Source organism: Pempheris klunzingeri, chromosome 19, assembly GCF_042242105.1.
Source record: "Pempheris klunzingeri isolate RE-2024b chromosome 19, fPemKlu1.hap1, whole genome shotgun sequence".
NCBI lineage: Eukaryota > Metazoa > Chordata > Actinopteri > Acropomatiformes > Pempheridae > Pempheris > Pempheris klunzingeri.
The window spans coordinates 796283-824181 of record NC_092030.1 but is presented as its reverse complement, the minus strand read 5'-3'; the positions used below and the strand labels follow the sequence as shown (position 1 = coordinate 824181).

The window sequence follows — 27899 nt, the reverse complement described above, 5'->3', positions numbered from 1 at the left end:
AGTCAAGTCTTCTCAGCAGACGTTCAACAGCAACGAGAAGGAACTCAGTGGAGAGTGTGAATTATTTATAAAAGGGTGAGTGTAAGAACGGGGCAGAGACGTGAGCTTAAAGGAAAGATGGATGTAAAATCCTGTCGGCTCACATCCACAAATGACGACAGGAATGACAAAGAACAGTTATTTGTTGTCGGTTTATTGTAGCATGCAGTTTCATGTGCTGAAATCCTCCTTTTCATTACTCCACCTGTCAGTCAGTGTAGCACAGAAGAACGAGTCAGAAAAATGCACAGAGGAACCCATCGCTCAGTCAAACGACACTCAGACAGATTCATTAACAGCACGTAAATCATCACCGCCGCAGGTTAGACTCCCTCCAGTCCTGCATCACCTTACAGTAAGTAAAAGGGAAACCTTTCACAATGTGATATTTCCAAGGAAATAAATGGAATACGTAACAGTATTATTCATTATGGGGATGTTTTAGATATGCTGTCTCTTAAGGATTTCGTTGTCCTCATTCTGAAACATTACACAACTGCCCCAGTGGTTTATTTAACATCTAAATATATCTGATTATCACAGGTCGTATAAATGAGCGTCTATACTATATAAGTCCATCTAATGATGGTGCCAGACTGTATACAATGACGGATGTGTACCATCTCTTAATAGTTCATTTACATTTCAATCGAACAATAGATTCGCAAATAAAATGTCTAATACAGACATGAATAGTCAGAAAACATCGGTTCATCATATGTGTCACAATCAACAAACAGGCTTTTTTTCCCCACAGATTATAGAACAATGAGACACTTTCTTGTCTAATAGAAAAACTCAGTTCCAGCAAATTCTCAAATTCAAAACAAGGGAGCAGACTGAGAGTATACCAAGAAGGAAAAATACCACAGGAACGACTAAATGTGGTAATAACAATAATATAATCTCTATCAAACAATAATCAGTTTTCATGAGCAAACGAGTAAAATGCTGCAAGCAAACTTCAGCACTTGACGTGGCCACACAGTGGGCATGTGCAGAACTCTTACAGCGCTGGGTGTGTTGTATCACAACTACAGAATCATCAATACTCCTCCGCCATCACAAGAGGGACTATATCGTAGCATGCATGAGGGGGGGAGGTGGCAGAGTGCGCCCGCTGGCAGTGACGGGGTGGGAGTCAGTGCAGTGCAGTGCAGTGCAGTTGGCCACTACAGCAGTGCTGTGGGACACTGGAGAGGGAACGGGGAGAACCACTTTGACATTAGTTCAATACTCACAATACCGCGTCTACGTACAGTCGTGCCCGGCCCTCTCCCATGAGAACGGGAACGGCAAAGCCAATATTGATACTGAGAGGCAAAACTAAACACTGGCAAACAATATAATCAGCGCTTTGACCCATGTAGGCTCTGTGGGCGGAAGGGCCGGCTATCAGCGAGTGAAATCCAGGTAAATACTTCCACAGAACACCGGAGAGGGGATGAATATAGAAAAAGCCAAAGTAGCCGAGCAACTGAAGTCTTCCCTGAGCGATTCAGACGGACAAGGATCTGGCCTCCTCTAATGGAACAAATCAGAACTACAAAAGAAGGATCTCGGTCCTCACACAAGGCTCAGCCTTCCCCTCCTCACACAGTTCACAGGTAGAGGAATGTGAAAAGCCACAGGAACACAGCGGGGATCGATTGTACTGAACCGTACACAACATGGCACTTGACGTTACATGACTTCAGAGGTGAAGTTGTAAACAGATGCAGAGCGACAGCAGGCCGCTGAGCTCGTTTCATGACTCGGAGCAGCTAAATCCCAGCGTCCGCTCTGGCCTTCTCATCTCGGAAATGGAAAAAGAGAACTCCCTCAGTCCGATTCCTCACTTTGTCTGCCCTCCTCTCCCGGCACACGAGGGGAGGATGTTCGCTCCAGTCCGCTCCTCCGGTCTGTTCATTCAGGCGAATACTGTTTGGACTTGGAGTGAACACACAGGCCTCCACATGTGCAGCCACTCTGCCGTCCTCTACAAAGGGACTGAATGTTTCATTTGAGAGGAGAGACGGCAGCTTAGGTGAGAGGAAATTAAAGAGGAAGCTTGAAAGATTTGAAGATTAGTCAGCCCTCCTCTTCCCGCTCCACACAAATCTCCTAAGATTCAGAATAGGTGTAAACAGATTCTGCTTATCCTGTTTATGGGTAAAGTCATTAAGACGAAGCCACACGTGGCGGGACGCCTCGTATCTAGAAAAGGGCGCGAGGCGAGGCTGGGCTGTTTGGAAATCACCCGTACGGCACAAAATGACAGTGAACCAGACGGCGTGCTGACGGCCAGCAAACACACAGCAGCATTAGACACAAAAAAATACAGCAAAAACAAGAGTAGCAAAGATCCTGATACAAAATACCCCGACAGACAACTTCACAGAAGTCAGCAATGCATAAAATAAAACAAACCGAAACTTTTTAGAAAGTTCAACAGAGATACAGCATGAGGAAACACAAGAGGCGGTCGTCCCTCACTCCTCTGCAGGCTGCAGCTGGAAACGTCACGCGTGACCTCCGTTTACATCGGACGTGAAGGCGACTGGACTGGAAAGCACAGAAAATGCCACGAGCTTACAAAAATGTGACTTCCAGTGTTTCTGAGACCACGTTTATGTGAAATATCAGCCAGTGGGAACGGACGACAGTCACTGTAGAGCCCGACGTTTGGGTCAGTAGGACACCGAGGAGAGAAAGGCCACTGAATTACATGTTTGTGTGAATGATAGATTGTGCACACATGTACTGTAGGTGTGTGTGTGTGTGTGTGTGTGAGAGCCGTGAGACTAATTTACAGTCAGCAGGATTAAACAGCAGAGCCACCACAGGCACACAAAGATGAAACAACAGCTTTTAAGATCATCTGTGAGTTAATGTGACGCTCCGTCTGCAGCAACAACCTCTGCTCCAAAAACAACTGCAACTGTTAATGCCTTCGTTACTTAGAGAAGATGTTTCAGGTGGTTTAAGTTTTGTTGTCGTCCCTCCTGAGCTCCTCTGATCATGTGACCTCCAGCGATCAGCGATCTCATGATAGCCGAGGTCAACGTTTAAAAAGGTCACGTGACTAATAAAAGACAGGGGCCTGTTTGAGCAGTGCCCTGCCCGTGTTTGTTCTCAGGGACGCAGCGTCTATCTCTGAATTTTCAGGGAGCACAACAAGGGCTAAAACAGGAGCACCGAGCTGGCTGATGGTAACAAATGCATTTACATGTGACGACATAGCAAGATATGAAAAATAATACTTTTATAGTATTTAGCAGTATCCTTAGTACTGACAGTAATCTGAAGGGCAGCGTCAGGAACGGCTCAATACAAGCTGCATATAGAGACAAAATGAAGAGTAAGAGGAAAGATTCACAAAGAATAAAAGAAGTCCTACGGTAAATTCAAAATGACTGGAGAGAATGAAGTGATTGTGCTGTAGCGTCACCTCCTGTAACGGCCTCTGCTGTCTGACAGACGAGGAAGAAAAGGCCGAACAAACGCACGTCTGTCTTGAATGACAACAAAGCAGACGATGTGTGAACCTCAGGAGAAGCGTGTCGTGTTAAATCATGTGGCGAGGACGCTGCGTGATCTCCAGCTTCTCTCTGTGACCGAGACCGAAGCTGCAAACACGGACGGGATCTACTGTGAGGGTGAGCTGCTCGTGTACCTCGCCAGGCGTAACATCACTAAACTCTCTGTGGAGCTGTACACCGGTGCACATCTCCATCTTTACGATGTGGCGCAGCGCAGACTGTTGACCATACGACCGACACACATGAAACGGTGGATATTCCCTTAAACCAGGGCCTAGCTGTGGGCGAGCGGAGCGGCGCGGCGATAGCTTGGTGCAGGTCAGCGTCCCATTCGGCGCCCGTTTAGCTCCCATTGAGCAGCATCTCTGTCACGGGCGCTTCGGAACAAGCCCGCGCGGAGGCGTCCCCCAGGCGAGGAGGTCCGGTCCGCAGCACCAGCTTCCCAACACCCAGACCTCCAGAGACCAACCCCCCAGGAGACAGACACTTCCTAGAAAACGGGAAGGAGGGAAACAAGGAAGAAAGGAGAGTAAGACGTAACACTGGGGCTCATCACTGGGAAACAGTGGTTACCATGGCGACTCACCTGAAGGCCATCTTTTTCAGCAGGTGAGCGTCCATCTTTTCTGTCGGAGGACCCTCTGTTTGGGGGGGCTCCTCCACAGGAGAGGGGAGGAGGGGGGAGGAGCAGGGAGGGGGCAGGAGGTGGGAGGCATCCTGAGACTGCGGGGTGGCCAGGTCTAAAGACTCCTGAGAGGCAGAGAAGGAGAGAGATTACTCCCTTTTCCCCGTCGCCGTGTTTCCTCTCTCAGGTCTGATTTCTGCCATCAGACCAACCTGAGACTTGATCTCCTGGTGGTCTGAATCCTCCAGGTCCAGAGCGCACAGCTCCAGCTCGATGTCTCGGTCCGGGTCCGGCTCGCTCTCGGCCCGGTGCCGGCCCCGGCTGTAGGCGCTGTGATGGGCCTGCAGCTCAGACAGCATTTTCTCTCCACTGCTTATTGAAGTTCGACGAAGCTGCTCGCTGAAACCACAAACACACAACGGGAGCATCGTTCCCTGTGAGAACAGCACAGCCAAACTATAAATCCCTGAGCATCGATGACATTAGTGGGAAGATGCACATGATAAAACATTACGTTGTGCCTTACGTGGAAACAGTACAGGTGTGTGTAAATATAGAAAAAGCTACAGCCTCATGTCAGCATGTTGGAGAACAGTTAGAGCATTAGAGACATCGCTGAGGGCTCCTTTTCCTGGACGCCCAGCGGGTTTCTACCAACCAGCTCGCAGCTCTATTTTTAGTCTGACCACAGAGAGGAAACGGCTGCAGCACAATGAGAACGGAGAGAGGCAGAAGAGAGGAGGAGGAGGAGGAGGAGGAGGAAATGTGTTCAGAACAATCAGGAATTATACTCCACGTGTGCCCAGGGGGGGTTAAAACAGAAACCAATCTGACTGATGCTGTGACATTGCCTTTGTGATGTTTAAATCTTTAAACTGAGGAAGAGCGCGGTGGTCGAGCGCTTATTGTTGTTAATCCACAGCAAGGTTTGCCAACGTGTAAAACCTGAAGCTGCTAATAAAAAAAACCATTTAAGGTAAAAACTGAGTGTGAATGTGTTTTACCTCTCTAGGAAACTGGAGTGGCTGGAAGAGTCAGATCCTCTGGAGCTCCACCGGTAGTCGCTGTGATCCAAGTGGGGGTTGTAATCTTCACGAGAGGAGCAAAGAACATAAGAAACGATAAGATAAGATAAGATAAGATAAAATAAGATATTCCTTTATTAGTCCCACGATGGGGAAATTTACAGAGACAAAAATAAAAAACAAAAATCGAGGCAGCATTTACCTTATAATGATCTAAATTAAATGATTAACTAAATTAAACATGTATCTGTAATTTAAACAGGATTAAACAGACAGCTTCAGTTGAAGGACAAAATGATGAAAATTAAAAACATCCCCGTGGTGACAGCTGGTCTGTAAAAAGGTGTGAGGCTGCTTGTTCCAAAGTCTCATCATATTTTATTAAACTACTTTTCTCCTTCCTCCCTGAGCCAGCTGAACTTCCTGCTCTCCGACCCCTCCTTACCTTTGAAGTTGATGGGCGTGGTGCTGGCGCTGCCCTGGCAGGCCGTGGCTTGGACGGGGTCAGTGGTGTGGTAGCCCGTGCGGGACGCCCGGGATATGGCGCCCCACTTGGAGATAATGGGCCCCTCGGTAAAGGGAATGATCGGGTCCTCGTCTTTCAAGCGCCGGTAGTGGTCCAGCGAATGCAGCCATCGCTTCCCGACACCACCACCACCGCTCACGCCGCCGCCACCGCCGCCTCCGCCTCCGTTACTGTCCAGGTCCTGCAGCGGGGGAGAGACACTGAAATGAAAACAGGCGTGGTTCAGGCGTGTCTGACTGTGGGTGTGGGAAGAGCCTCACCGAGTGCTCCGAGCAGGAGTGAGCCGAGGTGTGTGTGAGCGTTTCGGGCTCAAAAGAGCTGAGGCAGGGGCCGATGGTGCCACAGGACCACGGAGAGTAGTGCGCTAGACTTTCCTCGCCTCTGAATCTGCAGCCGACGCACTGGCCTCCGCCGCTCTCCACATGCTGGAGGAGAGAGACACACTTCCAGGTAACTGTGAGACACTTGTGAGGGAACAATGAGGGAAAGTCAGCCATCTACGGGCTCCATCCTGGACTGCTCACCATCACAGGGCCGACACAAAGAGACAGACAACCACCCACACTCACATTCACTCATGCAGGCAAATATAGAGTCACCAGTTAACCTGCATGTCTCTGCACTGTGGGATGAAGAGGAGAGAACCCACATGTGCACAAGGAGAACATGGAAAGGCCCCAGCCGGCCAGCAGGTCCGAATCCTGAAGGTTCCTGCTGTGAGTGACCACGACACGTGGGTCACTGCAGGATCGTTTTCACTCTTAACTGCAGCTATTTAAGATTCACCACTACACACTGACAGCACAACCATCTCTAAACTGTCCATGTGAGTGAGAGAGAGTGTCTGTCTGCATGTGTCGGCCTGGACACCTGTGCAGGAGCCACTCTGCTCCGTACGTAAGGCCAGATAATAAAATAATAATGTGAATGTCTTCTCTCACTGTGGCCAGTGTTTGGCCTCACTGTCTTTCCTTGCATTTCTCTCCCTCTGTTTGTCTCTCCATCTCTCTCTCCCTCCCCGTCCTGCTGCTCACTCACCTGGATCCTGCACACCTGCTCCCCATCAGCTCATCGCCACGTCTACCCGGCTCTCCGCTCACTCGATGCCTCGGCTCCAGCGGTGGTCACACTTCAGGACTCTCTAGTGTGCTGTGTCTTTCCTTGTGTTGTTTCCCTGCCTGTTGCTGACTGTTATCATCCCTCCTTCACCTGCCTGCCTGCTTAATAAACCGTCTGCACCTCACCTGCCCACCCTGTAACGCTGCCACATCAGAGGCGTCCGAAATAAAGCGACATCAGTAAACAAACCCTTAACGGTTTTCTTCCATGAATTTCAAAGTGGACGTCTTTGCAAAAACACATCTGACGTGCAGCTGAACAAAGCTTCACTCAGCTGAAGGCCTGAGTCACTGCTTATTAAAGTCTCTCCTCTCACTTTCTCACACACACACACACACTCACACACACACACACACACACACACACACACTCACACCCCCCACACACACACCACAATTGTGCATTGCTATCATATCTTCCTCCACAGTTGCTAAGCAACTATCTCCCACTTAAATAGCATTGGACACAGCGGAAACACAGGCTTCTGGGACGAGTTAAATGCTACATATTTTGAAAAAAGGTAAAATGTATTTGTTGTCTCTCAGTTCCAGGCGGCTCGTTTTAATGTCACCTGCCGTGCCTAGAAACGGGATGCGCTGTGTGTTTGTGTGTGTTCACATGCCGCTCCTCTACCTCCGTTCCAAAGTCGATGGTGAAGATGGGGGAGGACTGGGAGGGCCGGTTGGCGTTGTGATGGTGGTGATGATGAGCCCACTGTTCCTGCTTCCTCCTGAACAGATCCTCGTAGCCCAAAGGAACGCGGCCATAATCCTGACGAGGCACAAGACAGCAGACACTTTTATTAACGCCATGACAAGATCTTTACACATTTTAATGAACGGTTGAGTGACGGCGCCATCCGGTGGCCAACGTGTCCGACTGTTAAGTACCATAGATACCGTAGATAGTTTTAACTTTCAAGTTGTATCGGTCAGAGTTTAGGTGCTCTGATTGAATTTCCTGTTTGATCTAAGTGTGGAAACAGGGGCAGAGAGGAGCCTTTTCTGGAGACGTGGGAGTGGAAACAAAAAGAGCTGTGTAACGTAACATAATGCAATGTTACACAACAGCTCTCCAGCAAAAATAGTCAAGCGACTAGCGCTCTGTTGGACAGCAGTTAAGTGAACAGGGTGATGTTACTAGTGGTTTTGCATTAGCTTGCCTTGTAATGTCCCACCAAATACTGTGTGAAGACACAAAGCTGCGTTCATGTTTCCACTGCAGGGCTGCTGCACCGTGCTACGACGAATAGGTGCTGCTATAATAAGATTCGTTTGTTTTCCTCTGCACAGCTGAGAGACTATTTCACTGGGTTCTGGCTCACTGAGTGAGAAAAAGGTTCAAGTCTTGCTGCAGATATGCAGAAATAATCATTATTAAATTGACCTAAAAAGAGAGTATTTTGTGGTCATTTCTTGTGAAGATTCAACACTGGGACACACAAAAACATGCTTAGGTAACATATCATTTCTGCTCATTTGCAACTTTTCAGTCACTTCAATTTGAATAAATACTGGCCAAAATTAAAAAAGCACAGACTACGTGGTGTAATCTCTCTCACAGGTAAAGTGGCCACACACAGCTGTACAGGTAGGATAAAATACTGAAGCACTGCAGCAGTGGCAGTGGCAATGCTATATGATGATGTGAGGAGGAGAGGAGTGAGTGGGGGAGGCAGAGACATATTTGGGTGAGAAGTGGGAGGACTACAGAGGAGGCTGAAGCTACATACTGCAGCTCTGTGGCTGGCAGGGAAGGTAGAGGTGAGGTGATATGTGGGTGGAAAGAGAGAAACTGGAGGAAAGGAAGTGCTGCTGAAAAGAATGCAGCAGTAAATCTGTTCAGTGTAAAACAGATAAACATCAATTAGGATGTTTTCACTGGATGTACCGGAGGCTCCACAAGAGAGGAGAGAAACAGACAGCAAATCATTTTATTAACATAACCCTCGGCAGGGAGCGATATTCTTTAATTACTGCATGGCTCTGAGTGGATTACCTCTCTTATAATATGCCCACTTACCGATAATTAACATACGCCGTTTTTAAGGCATTTCACTCTTTAAATATAAGATGTGTCTCAAAACAAAACCCCGGGGTGGTCAGTGGTGTCTGAAAATAAGGCCACACGCTACGGACAAAACAAAAAAAGCTCTTTCTTTGTGCACTTCTTCAGAGCTATTTTGCTTCCATAACATTTCTTCTATCAGACTAGTGGAAACAAAATGTCCAGAATCCACATTTAGGTGTTTAGGTTTTACTTCACTGTGTCTCTCTGCGTCTCTCTGCGTTCTCCTAAATTCAAATCTTTAAAGTTTGTTTTCTCTACCTGAGTTTTTTCTCACGCTGCTGCCCTTCAGCAGCTCTTAGAGACACTGAATTTTTACGTTTTATTGATCTCTGGATTCTGAAGCTTTGCACGCAGGGGTTTGTTAATACATCATATCAAAGTGCCTGATTTATAGAACATTTTATACCTACAAGCATGGTGAAAATGTGTTTTTTACGGCTGTTGACAGTATTTTCTGATTTATGGAGCAATAAAAACATCCAACATGTCTAAATAAGACTTTTGCTTTTTCCAAAGATCAGATTTCCAATTATTTACATGTATGCAAATGAGCTCATATTTAGTGAAGAGTGTACCCTATTTGCATATTTTAACATAAAAATTCAGAAGACTTGATGCAAAAATGTCTTAATGTGAGTATCAGCTGGGAAGTTTCATGATGACATTTATCAGCTAAGATTTTATTTGAATTAGTATCTTATGAGGTTTTTCTGTGTCTTTATTATGCAATCAGAGATTAGCTTTGACAGCAAAACTATAACACTGCAAATCAAAAATGTTATTGTTGCAAGTAAACGTTTGGTTTTGCATGAAAATATTTTTAATCACAAATATTTTACCTGCAATATTCTATTCTGTTTGACTACTGAATAAAGGCACAAATGTTTTTTTCTACGGCCAATCAGAGGAGAGTATTCTCCGTGCTCCACCCACCCTGTGCAGCCCGGCGCGGTGCTCGGCTCCAGAGCAGTAGTTGCTGTCCAGAGAGTTGAATCTCTCCCTGAGTGGAGGCTGGTAGACGGAGGAATGCAGCACCTCTGGAGGCAGTGAGTTACTCCTGGCATCCTCTCTGTGGTACAGCTGCAATCACCATCATCATCACCATCATCATCATCACCATCATCATCGTCAGGAGAAGTTACAGATCAGTGTCAAACTAACACGCTAACACGGTTCTGACATGGATTAACAGGAGGCTCACCTGAGGCCTCCAGACCCTCCTGCTGTCGTAGAGCGGAGCATAAACACCGTGAGCCGGAGACAGAGGCCCGTACTGGGGCTGCCCGGGGTGGGGGTGGGGGTGGAAGGTTGGAGGTCCCATCCGATCTCTGGGGAGGGGAGGCGGGTACCCCGAAGAGGAAGATGAAGGCGGGTGTGGCGTCTGAGGGTCACTGGAGTAGGAAGATGGCGGAGGACCGATCGACGGAGGCAGAGAGGATTCTGGGACGTTGGAGGATCGAAGAAACCGAGCCATGCAGGGTTTGTGAGGAGGGTGAAGAGTGGAGGGGTAGTAGGAACCTGCTGGAGAGGAGGAGGAGGAGGAGGAGGAGGAGGAGGAGGAGGAGGAGGAGGAGGAAGAAGAGAAAACAGCACGTTCATTTGCACTTTCCAGACAGCAGTGACTTTAACTGCAGCCGTTATCCTCCGGCGGACTCACAGGTTGGCTGGTAGTGGCCCGTGTCGTAAGCAGAATGGGGCTCCTGATAGTAAAGCTCCGACGCCTGAGAAGGATGCGGCGCACGCAGCACAAACTGGCCGTGTTTGGCTATGGGAGCGCCGCCATCGCCGCGCCCTACTGTTGTCAGGGGCGACGAGGTGGAGGAGTGGCTGACTGGAGTCCTGGGAGGAGAGATGGGCTTCCTGATGGACAGAATGACAGGACGAGGAGACGGAATGAGAAATGTTCCTGAAGGACTATTTCTGTGCCAAAATCAAATGCAAATATCCATCTGATGCAACGAGCAGCACTAACAAACGCTCTATTCATGTTAAGACACATATCAGGTAACTCCCACCTGTAATAAATGTGACGTGTATAAGAGGCCAATCACAGATTCATTGTGTGTCGTATTAGCAAAAACACAGCTTTATTTCAGACTAAGAGTCTGTGCCCACGTTTGAAGTAATGTAATCCACTTGGAAGAGTTTTATCTAAACAAACAGTCATCAGTAGGGAGGGGAAGGGACGATGCACATTAGTCTTCATCATGTAAATGTTCCAGATTCAGCCACATGGGCTAGTTTTCCTCTGCAGTCCCTGACAGGCTGATGGCTGATCATTAAAGGAAAACATACAAGAAAGAGCAGATCAGCACAAACGTGTCAAGATCAACCGTCCTGTTAAAACCTTCATGGACAAAATGATCTTAACACTCAACCAGTATTCTCATTCTGAGGAAACCTTTAAATCATCTTAATGATCTTTGCTCCGTATCCTCAGATCTTTATCTGACATGATGTTATGTCTACGTTTGTAACTGATTTACAGGGAAACAGCATCGTCCACCGGAGGGTCTCCTTGTGGTTCATTCTCCTCACTGTTCTTTAATTTCATCTGTCTGACTTCATCAGAATCACAATCAGCTCTATTCACCGTGTATGTGAACACATAAAGGGAATCAAGAACGACTAAGCTGAACAGACTAAACACACATTTAACTTATATAATAACAGTATAGATGTAAAAACAAAGACGTGACGACTGCACAGAGGAATAATTATACATTGTTTGTTGAATCTGGAAGTCCTGTTTTAATGTGTGGTCATTCTATGAAAATGAATCTAAATAATATATACATGCATGTGCACAAACCCACACGTCTGATGACTGTAAATGTGGATCTGACCACGTTTTTTGATATGAGAAGGTTTTTTAGTGGGTGAATAGTCTCACTGTTCAGTTGACCCCGTCGTGGTTCTGTTGGCGCCGGACAGCCCGTTGGACGCGGTGGCCCCGTTGGATCCATTCGGCGCCGCTCTCTTCAGGTCGTCCATCACGTCGGCCCCTCTGGAGACGAGCTGCGGGGGAGTCAGGCCGGGCAGGCCGTCCGCGTTCTCCCCGCTGCCTTTGGGCATCTGCCCCGCGCCCGCAGACACATCTGTGCCCTCCATGGTGAAGGTTTTACCCATAACCCCCGGCGCTAAAGGGAATGAGCGGCCCACGCTGCTGCTCTTCTTATTCCTCAGTCTGAATCTGTGGGGAGAAGCAGTGACAACCATGAAACTCTTTTTCTAAATCTAATGTAGGTCTTTGTCTCATTTCATCAAACGTCTGACGCCTACGGATCCTCCAGTTAACAGAGAATCATCCTGCAGTTGTAAATGTAGAATAACTGGATGGGATGAGGTCTCTTCTGTCTATCATTACTTTAGTCTTTAGATCTAGCTGTGAATTCAGATGCTCTCTTTCTGTGTGTGTGTGTGTGTGTGTGTGTGAGCGCTCACTGACTCACTTCTCCAGCTCGTCCTGCGTGTGAGCAAACGTACAGTTGGTTCCTCGGGGGCAGCCTCCCTGCTGACGGAGGTCTCGACACATGCTCGTCTTGTACTTACTGTTGGCCTGAGGCTGCAAAACGACCGGACACAACAAAGCACATCAACTGTAAAATCACACTAATGCATGAAACTCTTAGATGATGAATGTCTCACTGCTCCTGAGCACAAAAGCCCCTCATCGGTTTTCTGAGCGGAGACTCATGTGATTTGTAGTTTTTTATTGGTGTGAAGTTTTCACCTGCGACAGTTACCATAAAACACTCACTTATGATCAGTATAAAGTTCATGTGGAGATGTTAATGTTTAATCTTCACATTGACTAATTAACTGCATCCACGCTGATGCCATCTTTTATTTGCAGGCTGCGACGTCTCATCACGTTGAAAGGGAAAAATGTCAAAAGCCCAAAGACACAAACAGGCTCGGACAGACTAATGACAATAGCTGCTAAACAACATAAGAGTAAAAAGTCAGACGTTAACTTTTGTGGTTCATTCTCAAGTGAAAACACATTTAGTGTTTATGGCAAACTATTTCCTGGTTTACAGGTTTAAAACACGGACTTGTGAACACGCGGCGTCATCAGTCATCGTCTACATCTGATGTTCTAACACGGAGAAAAGTCAGAGATTCTGTTTAAAAAGATAAATAGATGATAGAGAACTAGCCTCCATCCACTCTGCTGTTAGAGACACTTTTATCTGCCAGCTGTTAGCAGTTATTCTAATGCTGCTTTATCAGTTGAACCACTGAAACCACATCACGTCTTTTAACTGCCTTTGCGGCCAAAGCCAAGACGGCCAAAGACATCTCCTCCTCCTCCACGTGGCCCTCTGTCATCTCCCATCTTTCCTGCAGCATGTCTCATTTCATCCATCGTTCTCTTTTTTTGCCGTTAACGCTCTCTTCCTGTCACATCAGCGTACCTGCGGAGCGTCGTGGCTCTTCTTGCTGAAGTTCTGTATGAATTCCACCAGTCCGTGAACCACCAGCTTCACGGCCAGCATCACGCTCTCCAGCTCCTCCCATGACGGCGCCGGGGCATCTGTGCACAGATCAACAGTGAGATTCGATCCACTGAACAAGGCGTAGGAGGAGGCTCAGGTAGCAGCGAGCCGGGAGAGAATTTAGTGTCAGAGATAAGAGAGATTAGACACCCGGAGACCATTAAACCAGGGCAGAACTCTCCAGCTGACTTTGTTTATAGACAAGGACATTTTCATCTTCATCATAAACAAAAGTACGGAATGAAGTAAAAGTTTTACACCAAAAGGTGCCAAATTTCATGGTGATCATCAAATAGTTGTTTCCTGACAATATAATTAAGAGAACCACAGTACAGAGTGCCGTAATATTTAAAGGCTTTAAAGCTTTTAATGTCTTCTCAACATAAATCTGTGTCCCCAGTGTGCTTTGATATCACCAAACTATGACAAAGGCCCGGCCTCTGTTTCTCCTGCTCCAACCATCAGTAAATGTGTGTGAACACTGTTCAGACACGTGACCTGCTAGAGTCCTTCAGCAGGCCGACTTAAAACGCCCACTCAAAACCTTCTGCTACGAGAAAAATAAAGTGTTTTCTGAACATTAACCCATGTGAACCTGCTCTAGCCAGTCTAGTTCTAATCTTCTCTTGTGCTCCATCATTACATTTTGGCTCTGCGGAGTCCCTCTGATCATCTAGACCTGTACCTGGGTTGTGGTCTATGTTGGCCAGCAGCTCGAGGTGTGGTCTGAGGCTGGTGAGGTTTGCGGGGTCTCCGGTCCTCTGCAGGACGATCGTCAGCTCCTGAACGCTCTTGGCGAACGACTCTGGAGACTGAAGCTGGAGGAGGAGACATGAGAGGAGAGTCTTTGATTGAAAGGTACAGATAGATACGATTGGCCCGTGCTCCTGTTCTCCAGAGGCGTGTTATTACTGAAAATAATAATAACATTACAACCACGTGAGTCACAGCGGTACCTTGTCAATGATGGACTGCATGTGTGACTTGTGGACCAGGTCTCCGTACAGCAGGGAGGACCACTGCTCCGGGGAAATTCGCAGGCCGGCCTCCATGGCGATGTGGACGATCTGAGCGTCATGTTCCCGCCTCAGAGCCTCGTACGTCCGAAACTCTTCCTTCAGCTGCATCAGGGAGGAGTCCTCGTCCCGCTTGGTCACCTGACGGTGAGGACAGGTGGCGACAGACAAACAAAGAATAACAGAGAGAAAAGACAAGGAAGAGGAAGAGGAGGAGGAGGAGGGTATCAACAGATTATCTCCTGTAAGACTTGATACAGAACAAATGGAGGAATAATCAATCTTTAATAATCAACACTTTACCATAAAACCTTTTTTTATTCCATTTTAAAAGATTATTCTCCAGATGTAAATTGTTTTTGTTGGCAGAAAATCTGAGAGTTGCTTATGTGAGTAATTATCTAGTTATTATTTCATAAGATGTTTCTCCCCCTGGTCCTCTGTTTCCTCATCCTGGTGTCTGAGTGACTGGTAGGTAGTAAAAGTGTTGGAACTGGTCCAGTAGATCACCTCAGCCAGCAGCCACCAAACGGGCTGCAATGGCTGCAACGTGATCCTTTGGGACAACTGCACCTGATCACAGTAGGTCCACTAAAAGAGCTTGTTCAAATCCGAAGGTGTCTTCAGACTAATAAACTCAGATTCAGATCAGACAAAGGGATTGTCCCCCTCTCAGAATCTGCCCTATGAGTAATCATCATAAGACACCGACACACACCACCAGCTACCGTAGCGTCATTACAACCGAACAGAGTCAGATTTCATCAGTGGTCGAGCTGTTGCTGCCGTCCCTCCACTCTCATCTATCTTCCTCTGCATCTCCGAGCTGTCTGCCTCTGTCCCGCCACGCAGGGCAACAAGGGCAAATATAGACTGCTGTTACATCACGCGCAGATAGCTGGCATTTCTGCCCTGCCAGCGATGTCTGTCATCAGATAGCAGGCACAAAAATACACACACAGGACATCCACAGACGCCCATATCCTCATTACAGACACGACTTGAATGCAATATAAGATATTAGTAATATGAACAACCCATTGGGGACAGACGGGGTTTTGATGCCGGACTGGGTCACATCCACGGGTGAAAGGGGGTTTTCAAATGGTTGTTTTTGATTTCCGTCACTTGAGTTTATTAGGTGGAAAACATGATACTGAGCTTTGGAAAACACATCTACAGCTGGTGAAAAGCTCCGTCTCTGCAGTAAATGAGGATCTATTTCAACTGCCTTCATTTAATCAGGTCATTTATTATGGCTTGGCTTCCAGGGACAGCAGCAAACTGAGCTTCTTTTGTTTGATGTTCTTTTGACGTAGACGACGTCAAGCAGCTCGCTCACTTGGACGTGTGCGTATCTGTGGGTGTCTGTGCGCTCATTCGCGCTGCCTGTACCTTGAAACAGGAGGCCCTGTAGAGGAGCTGCACCACGTGGCCTATGCTGGTTTTGGAGGCCTGGGGGAACCGAGCCTCGAGCTTCTGGACCACAAACAAAACCAACACCTTCCTGGACAAAGCCGAGCCGTCCTCCAGAGCCAGTAAAACCAGCTTCAGGGCGTCCTCCTGCATGGCTGATGAGGAGGAGGGCAGAGAAAGAGCAGGAGAAAGAAATATTCAGCAAACACACAGACACAGGTGCACACAAGCATACATATTTTCATTTTCTATCCTGAAGAAACAGACACTAAAACAACAAGCAGATCTATTTTTAACTCATAGAACCAGGTGTCCTCAGACTCTTTAATGAACTCATTCTGTGATCACGATGAATCAGAATCTGCCCTATGAGTAATCATCACAGGACACCGGCTACCAGCAGATCTGAACGCGCCACTCAGACGATTCAGCGAGTCAACTCCTGGGCACAACGAGTCCATCCGACCAGACGGCCACCAGCTCCTCTGGATTCACACGCCAGGCCGCTAAAACAACACTCAAGTCAAGAAGCTGCTGTTGCATCCAAATGATGATCTAATTGTTCTGTGCCACATTTTACAGGTTGTTTCTTTTGAATTATACTGATTTAAACTATAAGCTCACAATAAAAACTTGCACACTTGTTTTAAATGTCTACTTGGTGATGGTTTCATTCTTACAGACCCCACGCATCGATTTATGTGTGTGAGTCTTCGAGCACAACCCACCAGGTCCCAGGAACTGGCAGCCTCGCGCCCTCACCGCCGCCCAGAGGTTGGCGGAGAGCTGCTGGGGGTTCTGGTGCTGCAGGATGAGCTCGGTTACGGTCCGTTCACCCAGCGAGCGGCCTGCCCGCACCGCCCGCACGCGGCCCTCCTCCTCCACCAGCTGGCAGTTCACCAAGGTCACCAGCTTCCTCTGCATCGGCCGACTGAGCACGCTCGGACTCAGGGTCGCCACACCTGGAGAAGGTGACACCTGTGTGGTTAAACAGTCTGAACATCTGTGGAGCCTTTACTTCAGTCATTAGCTTCATTGATTGTGTCTCAATTCAACTCCATTTGACCAAAAGCAAAGAAGCAACTTCAAACTCTGACCCTGAAAGAACGACTGCGTGGGAGGATCTAAAGGACGGGACGAGCCTGGAAGGTCCATCCTGGATCTGACGGTTCGTAGGGAACCAGACCAAATGATCTCATTCGCCAAAAAGTCTGGATGCATGAACTACCACAGCACCGTCACCCAGAATTTGGCCGAACAAACAAAACGGACCTGCTGGTGAATTTTCCCTCAGCTCCATGAAAGCGCAGCAGCTTTCAGGCGTCATCAGCGTGGCTGTGAGAAGAAGCTTGAATGCCAGGCTGCACAGGCAGCTCCAGCGCGGCCCCCGCACTCTCAGCACAAAGAGCCTCATTCTCTTTACAAACGTCCACGGATCTCAAACTCTGAAACATTTCCACCAAACACACACACACACGGACCTTTAGCTCCGCTGATTGGTTTCAGGTAGAGAGCCAGCTCCTCCACGCACACCCTGCAGACCTCGTAGTTCTCGACCTCTGTGGCGCTGCTCAGGCTCACTGGCTGCACCTCTGGCACCTGAGAGACACACATCATGAGCAGAGAGGAAGAGGACGAAGCCTTGAGGCGAACGCGCCGCCCGTCGTCCCGACTCACCTGAGCTCCGACCAGCTGCAGCAGGGCGCAGTTGACGGGCAGCAGGTCGATGTCGGTGCTGATGGGCGTCTGGTCGAAGGGGCAGGCCTTGCGGTGCAGCTTGTGCAGGCAGGTCTTGCACACCGTGTGGGAGCAGCCCAGGCTGATGGGCTGGTGGCCGCTGCTGTCGAACTCATTGTAGCAGATTGGACAGGACAGGAACTCTGTCCACTGGGCCGCCTGCACCGGCATCCTGCCACCGCACCACGGAGGGAGGCGTTGCCCAGCTCAGGGGGAATGCATGTCAACGAGCCCCGACAACAGCTCCTGCTCGCCGGCGCCGACTGTGAGGAGCAGAGCGTAAAGTCACGAAGACATGGTGGTGGGTAGACACAGTGCTGTAAAACTGTAGTGGAGCTGATTTATGCACAAAGAGTCTGAGAACATCCACAGTTACAACAACTTTGATGGTTACAGAGCCATTAGCATTCATTATGTTCACTCGTTCATAAAAACATCCAACACTCAGAGCCACCACAGATTCAAAAATCATTTACTTATGTGCACAGCGTCCAGCTAATAAAGGAGCGGCATTAAAGTCATTATTCTTTGAGCTCATTTAGTTAAGTACACAAGAAAGTGTTCAGCCTCTCTCACCACAGAAGTCATAAATTCATTAAAAGCGCTCCCTCCTTCTCCCTCTCTTTAGGGAGGTAGTTGCCAAAATGCCGAGGTAAGTATATTTGTAATGCACATTTCAACCAGACAGCTCCCAGTGCTTCACATAAAACATTAAAAACACTGTGACAGAGTGCAAAAGGAAGACATCACAAAAGGACATTTAAATACAATAGAGATAAAAGTCAGGAATCAAATGAAAAGAACAACGTGTACATTTTAAACACATCTGCACACATACTGTACATACTGCATGAAGAGGCAGCCAGAGGGACCGAAATGACAATGACAAACATATGAAAACTGTTTTAGTCTCTAAATCAACAATCGACCTCTCACAGAAACAACAATAAAGTCCAACGATGAACTTCTGAGTGCTAGATGAGAGAGAGATGAGTCCACAGAGCCACCGTAGCTCCTTTATCAGGTGTCATGAGGACTGAGCTCAGGCTGGATCATAATATCAGTGAATATCAGTGAATAACAGTGAATATCAGTGAATAACAGTGAATATCAGTGAATATCAGTGAATAACAGTGAATAACAGTGAATATCAGTGAATAACAGTGAATATCGGTGAATCAGGCGGCTGATAAACACAGACACGGTGTGTGCAGCTTGAGCTGAGGGACACCAGCGTCTCAGACATCTTCTACATCTGACTCTCGCTCACTTCTTCAGCTCAGTCCGCTGGTTCAAACAAAGATATACCAAACTACTGAGCAGCATCACGAGGTAAACAACCAACTGCAGCCACTCTGGTGACTGCAGCATGTGTGAATATTAAATATACCTTTGCTCATATTCAGACAGAAGTAACGCTGCACCAACCAAACCCTCCGCAGCACAGCAGGCAGCTGAAGTGGGGTGGGGGGTAAAAACGGGTACGATGAAGATCAGATCTGCAGCTAAAACCACTTAACTCACAAGTGAAGAACTCAAATATCCCACTTTTAAATCATTTTAAAGCATTTCACAGTAAGAAGTGTTGCTAATTTCCACACAGCAGAAGAACCGGATGTTTTCCTGCTCTGTCTGTGAGCTCCTGTTTGATGCATCGTCCCTTAAAGCAGAAGAGAAACACCTCACGAAATAAAACCGCCCCCATCCTTCGGACGCCATTATGCAAAGTGTTTAGGACCCAGCGGGCAGACGGCAGCACCTGTTGCTTTTACATCTGTTCAAACCGCTCAGCACAACAACAGCTGGTACCTCACTCAGCAGGTGCCATAAACACTGGAAAAGAAAAGAAAATCTACCCGAACACACACACACACACACACACACACACAGGGAGCTGGAATAGAGAATAAAGGAGATTAGAGAAGACAAAGAGCTTCAGTTAACCCACTTTACCGGTTTGGTTTGGTTTGGTTTGGTTTGGTTGGTGTGCAGCTCACACTCACTCACACACACACACACCCAGTAGTAGTACTATAAGCCTAATAGTAGTAGTACATAAACACTGTAACACCACAGAGTGTGTGTGTGTGTGTGTGTGAGAACCAAAACTCTCTGAGCCTTGTGGGAAAATCCTGAGCTCCAAAAACAACCTCAGCACGTGCGCAGAGGCGGACAGAGAGCGAGGCCTGATTGCAGGATGCACGCGCTGCTCGTGTCGTGAAGCAGCCAACGCGCCCACAGCTTCCCCACATCTTAATGTCTCCCGTGGGTGTGTGGCGGTGAGAGACGCGCAATATACGCACCTTGAGGACGGGCCTCCTCGGCCGCGTGGACAGCTCCGCTCTGTCCTCGTCATATCCCCTTCCGCGAGGAGCCCAAATATAACTGAGGAAGAGCGAGGTGATCAAGTGAGTCCAGGGAGGAAGAGCGGAGACCGGAGACTGGAGGAGGCTCCGGATCAAACCGCGTCCGTGCGTAAGTGGCACAAACTCTGCAGTCACGTTGGCAGCCACCTGTTCCTGCTCTGAGCAACTGCTGCATCCTGTTTTCATACACAGTCACTGCACAACACAGCAGGCCTGGCCTCAGACACCCCCCACACAGCCCCACACAGCCCCACACCACCACCACCACCACCACCACCACCACCACCTGTGCGCCTGGGCCCCTCCTTGTACCTGCACACACACACACACACACACTCTCTCTCTGTCATGAGTCAGTCAGGTCTTGTGACAGGGAGCAGTGGGCGTGTTGTTTTATTACTGAAGGCCTCAACTTCCTCATCAGGCTCCTCTCCCTCCTCAGTACTTAAAAATGAGGAAATCTTCCTCCGAGCTGCCTCTGTTCTTTTCCTTCCGCCTCATGTTTACCCACAGTGCACTGCTCGCTGCTCTGCCCTGCAGGACGTGTCCCTGAACGGCGTCTTTGTGGACCCGAGCAGTGATTTTGCTGAAGTGTCCTGCTGAGCCTCCCACTCTGCTGAGCGGAGGAGGAAGAGGAGGAGGAGGAGGAGGAGGGGGAGTACATTGTGTCTTTACAGCCAACAGTTGGCGGGCTATCATCTGGCTCAGGACAGTGAGTGCTCGCTCGCCCCCCCTCAGTGTGGGGGAGGGCATCTGGAGTTTTCTTTGGCACGTCTCAGAGAGAGACAGAAACACAGAGAGTGTTTTAGGATCCTGGAGGTGAGAATGCTTTTGTCCTCACTGTTCAAGGCTCTTCAAGGATCTGGGGAGACTCGCTGGTGGGTTACTGACGTCAGGTGACCTTCAGGGTGAACGCTGCGCCCGGCTCAGTGTTTCTGTACCACATCATTCCCCAGAGGAACACTTCTGAAGAGCGTCCCTCACTCGGCTTCTGTGCACAGGCCGTGTTTCGGTCCTTAGCGTGTAGCTTGTTAGCTTCAGTCGCTCTCATGATGTTTCCCGTAGAAACAGAGACTATGGAAACAGCAGCACGGCTGAGAGGGAGAGCAGAGGGAAGCTGTGGGCCAATGGGAGGCCTCTCCACACGGTGCACGCCATCATCGAGGGATCAGGTTGTGGCTGGAGTAAGAGCTGAGGTTGGACCTGTAGTGGTGGCTCCTCACGTTAACGAGTTCTTTGCAGGCAGCAGTTTGACATCTAACTGTCACTTTGCAGCTCCAGCTTGAGTATTTCTGAGGGCCGGCACAGTTACCTCTACTGTACCACACCTCTGTGGAGGGAGGGCAGCGCCACACTGATCTGTGCGTGATGTGGAGGGAAGAACATTTGGGTTTTGAGCCCATTTTAAGCCACACAGTGCTCAGTTCAAACTAGAAGCTGCTGGACAGAGACGACTCCTGGACCAACGTGACCTGAGCTGCGTGTCACGTCGTCTTTCTCGACCATCAGCTGTCAAGTGACGGCAAGAAAATGCCAAACAGTAAGAGAAGAGTTTGACCGGTTTGTGGTGACCAGAGGCAGCAGGAGGAGACGAGCCGTCTCAGGGACGGACCAACAGATCACTGCAAAACCTTTCTGCCACACACACACATGTGCACAGCAAGGGATAATAAATGGACTCACACACATGGCATGTGGTGGACCTGAAGCCGAGGAATCTGAAGTACTCACTTTCACCACAAGCCCAGATTTAGAGCTCCCCACCAAGTGTGTTTTGGTGAAGTGGTTGGCGATCACAGTCTCACTCCTGCAGCTCATTCTGAGACTCCACACTCCTTCAACGAGCCCGGTTCGGTATTCAGAGACAGTTTCAACACTTCCCACCGCTCACTTTTCTTCTCTTTCCTGAATGTCCTCACGACCTTTTCGGTTCCTCCTCAGATCTGTCTCACGTGTACGTCCCTCTACGACCTGAACCACAACACAGGAGCTGAGCTCACAGTGGAGCCTTCAGCTCGGCCTTCTGGGAACAACGTGGTGGATAAAAACACACCAAGACTCCCACCTCACGCCCACCACGCTGCTGAAAACAACACTATCACCAGTTCACAGTCTGACTGAGGAGAACATGAAGGGAGATCGAAGTCAGATTGTGGTTAGGTGAACAGAAACTCTACACTTTCTGCCTCCTTCAGGAAGAAGTGAAAGCACTTGTGACCACAGCAGGCAGGTACCTGATGAGGAGAAAGTTGAACTTTAACACTGAGAGCGAAGGAGGTTTGTTAATCATTTTAGGTGCATAAACACGACACCGATGCCGTGAAAATCACACGCAGTCTCACACTGACAGCACCGCTCACATCGTGGTGGATTCGGTTCGGTGTGGCGGCACCAGGCCCCCGTTTCCCTGTGAGTCCATTCAGAATTCATCCCAGGTTTACTACAGCTGTTTCACCACGTCTGCAGGCTGCTTTTTGAGTGTATTTGGGTCTGAGTGATTATTTATTCATCCATCCAGCCTGCCATCACAGTGTGTGGGGGTAGTTCCACAGGCTGCACGAACAGGAGCAACCAGGACTTATGCAACCTCGGCGAGCCACCACCAAGGTCTGCTGGATCAAAGTGCCAGATTAATCAGCAGGTTATAGAGTAACCTGCAGCCTGACAGCCCGCTGCACGCTTAACTTTGCGATGACAGCGCTGAATAACACACAGCACCTGAAGTTGGAAAGTGCTCCGCTGTGGCTCACAGAGCAGAAGTGATGCTCCCGCTGTGAAGCTCACATTTGTGCAAATTCATGCTCGGGAGGTCACATCAAGCAGAGTCCAGCGCTGCAGCAGCACATCTTCGGTTTGGTGCTGCTTCACTCAGCTCTCTCTAGGAAAGGCTGGTTTGTGCTGGCTGAGCTCCGGGCCCATCGTCCCCCATGATGCTCCCTGGGCACCAGTTGCAGGAATCAGCCGAATAGTTGCAGGTCTGGTCACTAGTGAGCCCCACAGCAGCTGAAGGAGCCCTGACTGTCAGCCCAGGAGGGCAGAGACCAGAGAGCAGTCCTATTTAAAGCTCCACATGTCAAAGGCTTTGCACACATCAAACAAAATCTCGACGTGAGGAGCGGCGGAAAGTAGCGCGCACCTCTGGAGAAGTGACTTACCTCAGGCTCCACAGCAGAGCTCCAGAATAAACATGCTCACAGACATCCACGGCAGCGCATCAAAACCACGAGAAAAATCGTCATCAGTTGCAAAACAGCCGCAGCAGGCAGCCCGGGGGGGTTCGTCCTGAAGGGGGGGCGACGCGGCAGTGCATGTCAGAGCGGCGCCCTGGTCCACTTTGGATCCTCTGCCCCCCTTCCCGACGGCGTCTGACGGACAGGTGCGGAGAGCCACGCACTCCGGGCTCCTCTCGGGCGGAGAGGCGCTGGTGGTATCGCTCCGCCGCTGATGATGGTGCCTGAGCTGCGGGGACACGGAGCCGCTGCTGCACCGCCGCGCACCGCGCTCACTCCGCCGAAGCGTCACCTCCGTCGACCGTCCGACGGCTCAGCCAAAATACTCGTGCGTAATGGTCGGGGGAGCCGCGCAGGGCACTACTTTAATGTGTGAGCAAGGATAAAAAGATGTAAAGGGGCAAGCCGGAACAAGCCGCTTTTCGAGGCGTGGGCTGCCTGGTTTTAAAGGAACAGACCGAGAGGCAGAGCAGCAGAGGATGCGCTTCAGCAAGTGCGCCTGTCAGGAGGAAGTTCACACACACACACACACACACACACACACACACACACACACACACACACACACACACACACACACACACAGAGTTCCCGCTCACTGCGTTGCAGCCCTGCGTTTAGAGAAGTGGAGCAGCGGAAGAAAAACACTCCTAACCCTCAATAAATTCCTCCATAACATTTAAACAGGCCTGCGTGTGTTTGATGAGCTCCAACTGTGACACTGAAACCATCAGCAGCCTGTCACTGCATCTGTGAATCACCTTTTTATGTAGAATATAATCAGTTATCTTATACTGAGGGAGCCTTTTGTTTACTGCACCTGTCAGTGGATTATGTTGATGAACGGAGGTTAATCCTATCAGTTGGATTCATCCTGCACATTATAATGGACCCAGTCTGCCATCTCTGCTGTATTCAACAGGCCTTGCAGGCCCTGACCTGCTGCTCACTACAGGAGAGGGCAGCCTCCTCATTATGAGCTCACTATGTGGCCCCAGTTTACCATATGTTCCATATCAGAGCTGAAACTGTGCTAAACAAGCTGAGCTCACATACGTGCAGACATAAAACCTGGAGGATTTTTTCAAACCTGGGCCGTATTTTTATTTTTTACATATATTGGGTTCAAAATGGCCTGACCTGATCACAGTAGGTCCACTAAAAGAGCTTGTTTGATCCACTGACAGGCTCAGAGTGTTATTCTAAGTGTGTGACAGCATCATGGAAAGGATCCCTACAGGGATAGGCGAAGTGTTCGGGCTTAGAGGAGAAGGCACAGAAGAGCTGACTTTGGTGGTTTTTAGTGAAATGTCTGGATACTGTTAAAAGGATTACTAGATGGATTAACCCGGGTGCCCAGAGGATCAGATGTAGCGTAGTTAGAAATCGTACGGTAACGCTCCTCCTACTTTATAGGTAGGCGTTTAAAGAGAACTTATAATGTCAGGTACTTACTCTAATATTATGTGGTACACAGTATTACCAGTATTGAGAGCTGCTCACAGGTCGTCTGCCGTCAACGTCTGCTGGTGTTGAGGGATCCTGTTTGGTGCAGCTGTTGGCGGATGGTTTGGTATCAGGTCTGACCGATCTGGGATGTGAGATGAAACAGTTTGAGGTTACACATTACTGGTCGTGTCATATTTTGCATATTACACAACAGTTTTTCAGACTGTAGTGTAGTCTGTGACCTTTAATGACAGTTCCTGTTAATCATATGATACATACTGTTATTTACTTCAGCCTACGTGCCATACTACGTGAAATTTAAGAGTAAAGTGCCATGTCTGCTCTCAGGGCAGAAGTGTGTTGTTGCACTGCTGTCTGTGGGATGACATTTCTGTCATAAAATCGATCATCTTTGACACCGGCCGTGGCCTTTAGATGGACCCTCCTGGGTTTCCTTTCAGTTGTATTTACTGTGAAATCTCATCATAAAAAAAATCTTTGCAACTTCCAATAAAAACAATGAACAGCACTCTGTGTAACCACAGTGTCAGTCCACATAAACCCGAACCACCTCAGGCCTCTGGAGTCTCCTATCAGTAATACACGCAGTAACAAACACTAACACATGCTGCAGACGGTCGGCCTACAGTATGTTCCTCCTTTCTCTGGATCTGTCTGCTCCACAGGAACAACACAAATGCAGTTAACACATTAGTACCCCAAACCTTAAAAAGGAAGTATGTAGTTTGCATGTGCTCTTTTTGTTGTTTCTGTTGTCACACAGCTGATTTATAAAGTACTTCAGAGACTGAATACTTCAGAATAATCATAGTACTCACTGAGTATATTTGATTTAAGTTCCTTCCAGACATCACGCTGTTGTTCAGTAGGTCATAAAGTATACTGTAACACAGAGGGGACGTGTTAATACTAAAAAATACCAGAAAGTTCCCAGATTGTTATCTCTGTATTCCCTCTCTGGTGACACTGTCAACTGAGTTAACGCTGCATGTTGTACCAAATTGTTGTTACCAAATTTGATATTGTCTTATAATTTGCTTTATGACCTGCTAAACTTTGTGTATGATATTTCCGTCAGCCACAGCTGGACTAAAACAGCTAGTGTGCTAACATGTGGACCTCAGCTGGACATGAAACAGCTAACATGCTAACATGTTTACCTCAGCTGGTCTAAAACAGTTAACATGCTAACATGTTTACCTCAGCTGGTCTAAAACAGTTAGCATTCTAACCTTAGCTAGTGTAGAACAGTTAACATGCTAACATGTTTACTGTAGCTGGATTGAAACAGCTAACATGCTAACCTTAGCTAGTGTAAAACCGTTAACATGCTAACATGTTTACCTCAGCTGGTCTAAAACAGTTAGCATTCTAACCTTAGCTAGTGTACAACAGTTAACATGCTAACATGTTTACCTCAGCTGGTCTAAAACAGTTAACATGCTAACCTTAGCTAGTGTACAACAGTTAACATGCTAACATGTTTACCGTAGCTGGATTGAAACAGCTAACATGCTAACCTTAGCTAGTGTAAAACCGTTAACATGCTAACATGTTTACCTCAGCTGGTCTAAAACAGTTAACATGCTAACCTTAGCTAGTGTAAAACAGTTAACATGCTAACATGTTTACCGTAGCTGGATTGAAACAGTTAACATGCTAACCTTAGCTAGTGTAAAACAGTTAACATGCTAACATGTTTACCGTAGCTGGATTGAAACAGCTAACATGCTAACCTTAGCTAGTGTAAAACAGTTAACATGCTAACATGTTTACCGTAGCTGGATTGAAACAGCTAACATGCTAACCTTAGCTAGTGTAGAACAGTTAACATGCTAACATGTTTACCTCAGCTGGTCTAAAACAGTTAACATGCTAACCTTAGCTAGTGTAGAACAGTTAACATGCTAACATGTTTACCGTAGCTGGATTGAAACAGCTAGCATGTTGAACTCAGCAGGTGAACACTGTAAACATCACACCTTCCAAACACATTAGCATTGTCATTGTGAAGAATATGTTAGCATTGAGCTCAGAAGTCTCAAACCTTCAAGCAGACCTGCTAGCATGACTGCTGTAGACTCTTGGTCTGAACAGAAGACCTCCATGTTTCTTGCAGGAGGCTGAATGTCCCCGTTGGTGGAAGATGTTTATTCATGCTCTTCAGCTTTAGGGAAACCTGACATCTCTTGACTTGTGTTCGCAGCTGAATGAAAACCATTTTTCCCCCCAACAGCAGGGTGGATGCACCCCTCGGTACAGCCATGGTCACACATGATGAAATGAAAATGATTTTTCCTGCCACCCTCACCACTTTTACCACTCTTCGTCTGCACCTCTGTATCTTCCACCACGCCTCCTCCTCCTCCTCCTCCTCCCCCACTGCTTTCATCCTCCTCAGACTTTAAACCTCTCAGTCTCTCATTCATAATGGAGGTGCCCCAAATGCCTCATCTACTGTTTGTCTGCGTGCAACTGTGTGTGCACGAAGCATGTCAAGTTATAGTATTATTTTGTCAGGCCGATTCCTTCAGTTTCTCATGCAGTCATACAGAATGACTTCAGTTCCCCGCTGAGCGAGTTGAGGGACTGTATATTTCATGTGCAGGTTGCTCTGAAGGTGTGGGCGTCTCTTTCACAGAGAGAGGAAATGGGTGGATACACCACACACACTTTGGTTTTCCTGTATTTCTGTGTCTTCCCTGGTCACCCACAAACACACACACTGTTAACACTAGTTTCTGTTCTGAAAACACACCCCATTGTTTGTTAATTATTTGTCTGCACACAGACTCACAGATCAGAAGCCAGTGGCGCATCAGATGCCCCGAGGACCAGCAGCTACTGTTCTATTCTCTGACATGAGTGACAATTACATTTCTGGGCCGAAAGGATGAAAGTAGGAGAAAGGGGGAGATGTGAGGGGAGAGGATGGAGCGGGAGAGCATGGAAACCCTCTCAGCCATGCAGGAGAACCCACTCACTTATAACGTAATGCTCAGCGAGCTGCACGTAATTTCAGTCGGGTCAAACAGTGAAGCAACGGTTGCCTGTGAGCCCTCAGTTAAATACAGGCAGCATCTTACAGTATTCAGCCTGCTCAACAATTTAGCAAACAAGCCCCCAAAAAAGAGACTATAATAGCATTTTATTTCTTTTATCAAGCAAAGTTTCTCCAGAATTTGTTGCAGTATTTACAATGATATTTACATCTTATTACGTGCTCACAGTATTTTC

General features: G+C 48.0%; 1 protein-coding gene across 2 annotated transcripts; it reads right to left on the bottom strand.

Annotated features, from left to right (window-relative positions):
* Positions 1-176: 176 nt before the first annotated feature.
* Positions 177-23234, bottom strand: rc3h2 (ring finger and CCCH-type domains 2). 2 transcript variants are annotated; one of them, XM_070850197.1, is made up of 20 exons: positions 23118-23234; positions 17537-17859; positions 17341-17458; positions 16588-16821; positions 15839-16014; positions 14384-14584; positions 14113-14245; positions 13347-13465; positions 12378-12490; positions 11819-12118; positions 10583-10785; positions 10127-10446; positions 9859-10005; positions 7489-7626; positions 5997-6161; positions 5656-5917; positions 5190-5274; positions 4398-4584; positions 4147-4310; positions 177-4050 (listed from the first exon to the last, which is right to left on the bottom strand). In XM_070850197.1, exons 2-20 carry the CDS (start codon positions 17765-17767, stop codon positions 3903-3905), a joined length of 3444 nt encoding a protein of 1147 aa, XP_070706298.1. In that variant the 5' UTR covers positions 17768-17859; positions 23118-23234; the 3' UTR covers positions 177-3902. The 2 variants fall into 2 exon arrangements, with proteins under 2 accessions (XP_070706298.1, XP_070706299.1); XM_070850198.1 differs by lacking the exon at positions 23118-23234 and adding an exon at positions 19900-19950.
* Positions 23235-27899: the final 4665 nt, after the last annotated feature.

Coding starts and splice junctions, on each gene's coding strand:
- rc3h2 (XM_070850197.1), bottom strand. CDS start 17,767: ATGCCGGTGCAGGCGGCCCAGTGGACAGAGTTCCTGTCCTGTCCAATC. Junction 4,585..5,189: donor CACTCCAGTTTCCTAGAGAG/GTAAAACACATT, acceptor TTGTGGTTTCAG/CGAGCAGCTTCGTCGAACTT. Junction 4,051..4,146: donor CTGAAAAAGATGGCCTTCAG/GTGAGTCGCCAT, acceptor CCCGTTTTCTAG/GAAGTGTCTGTCTCCTGGGG.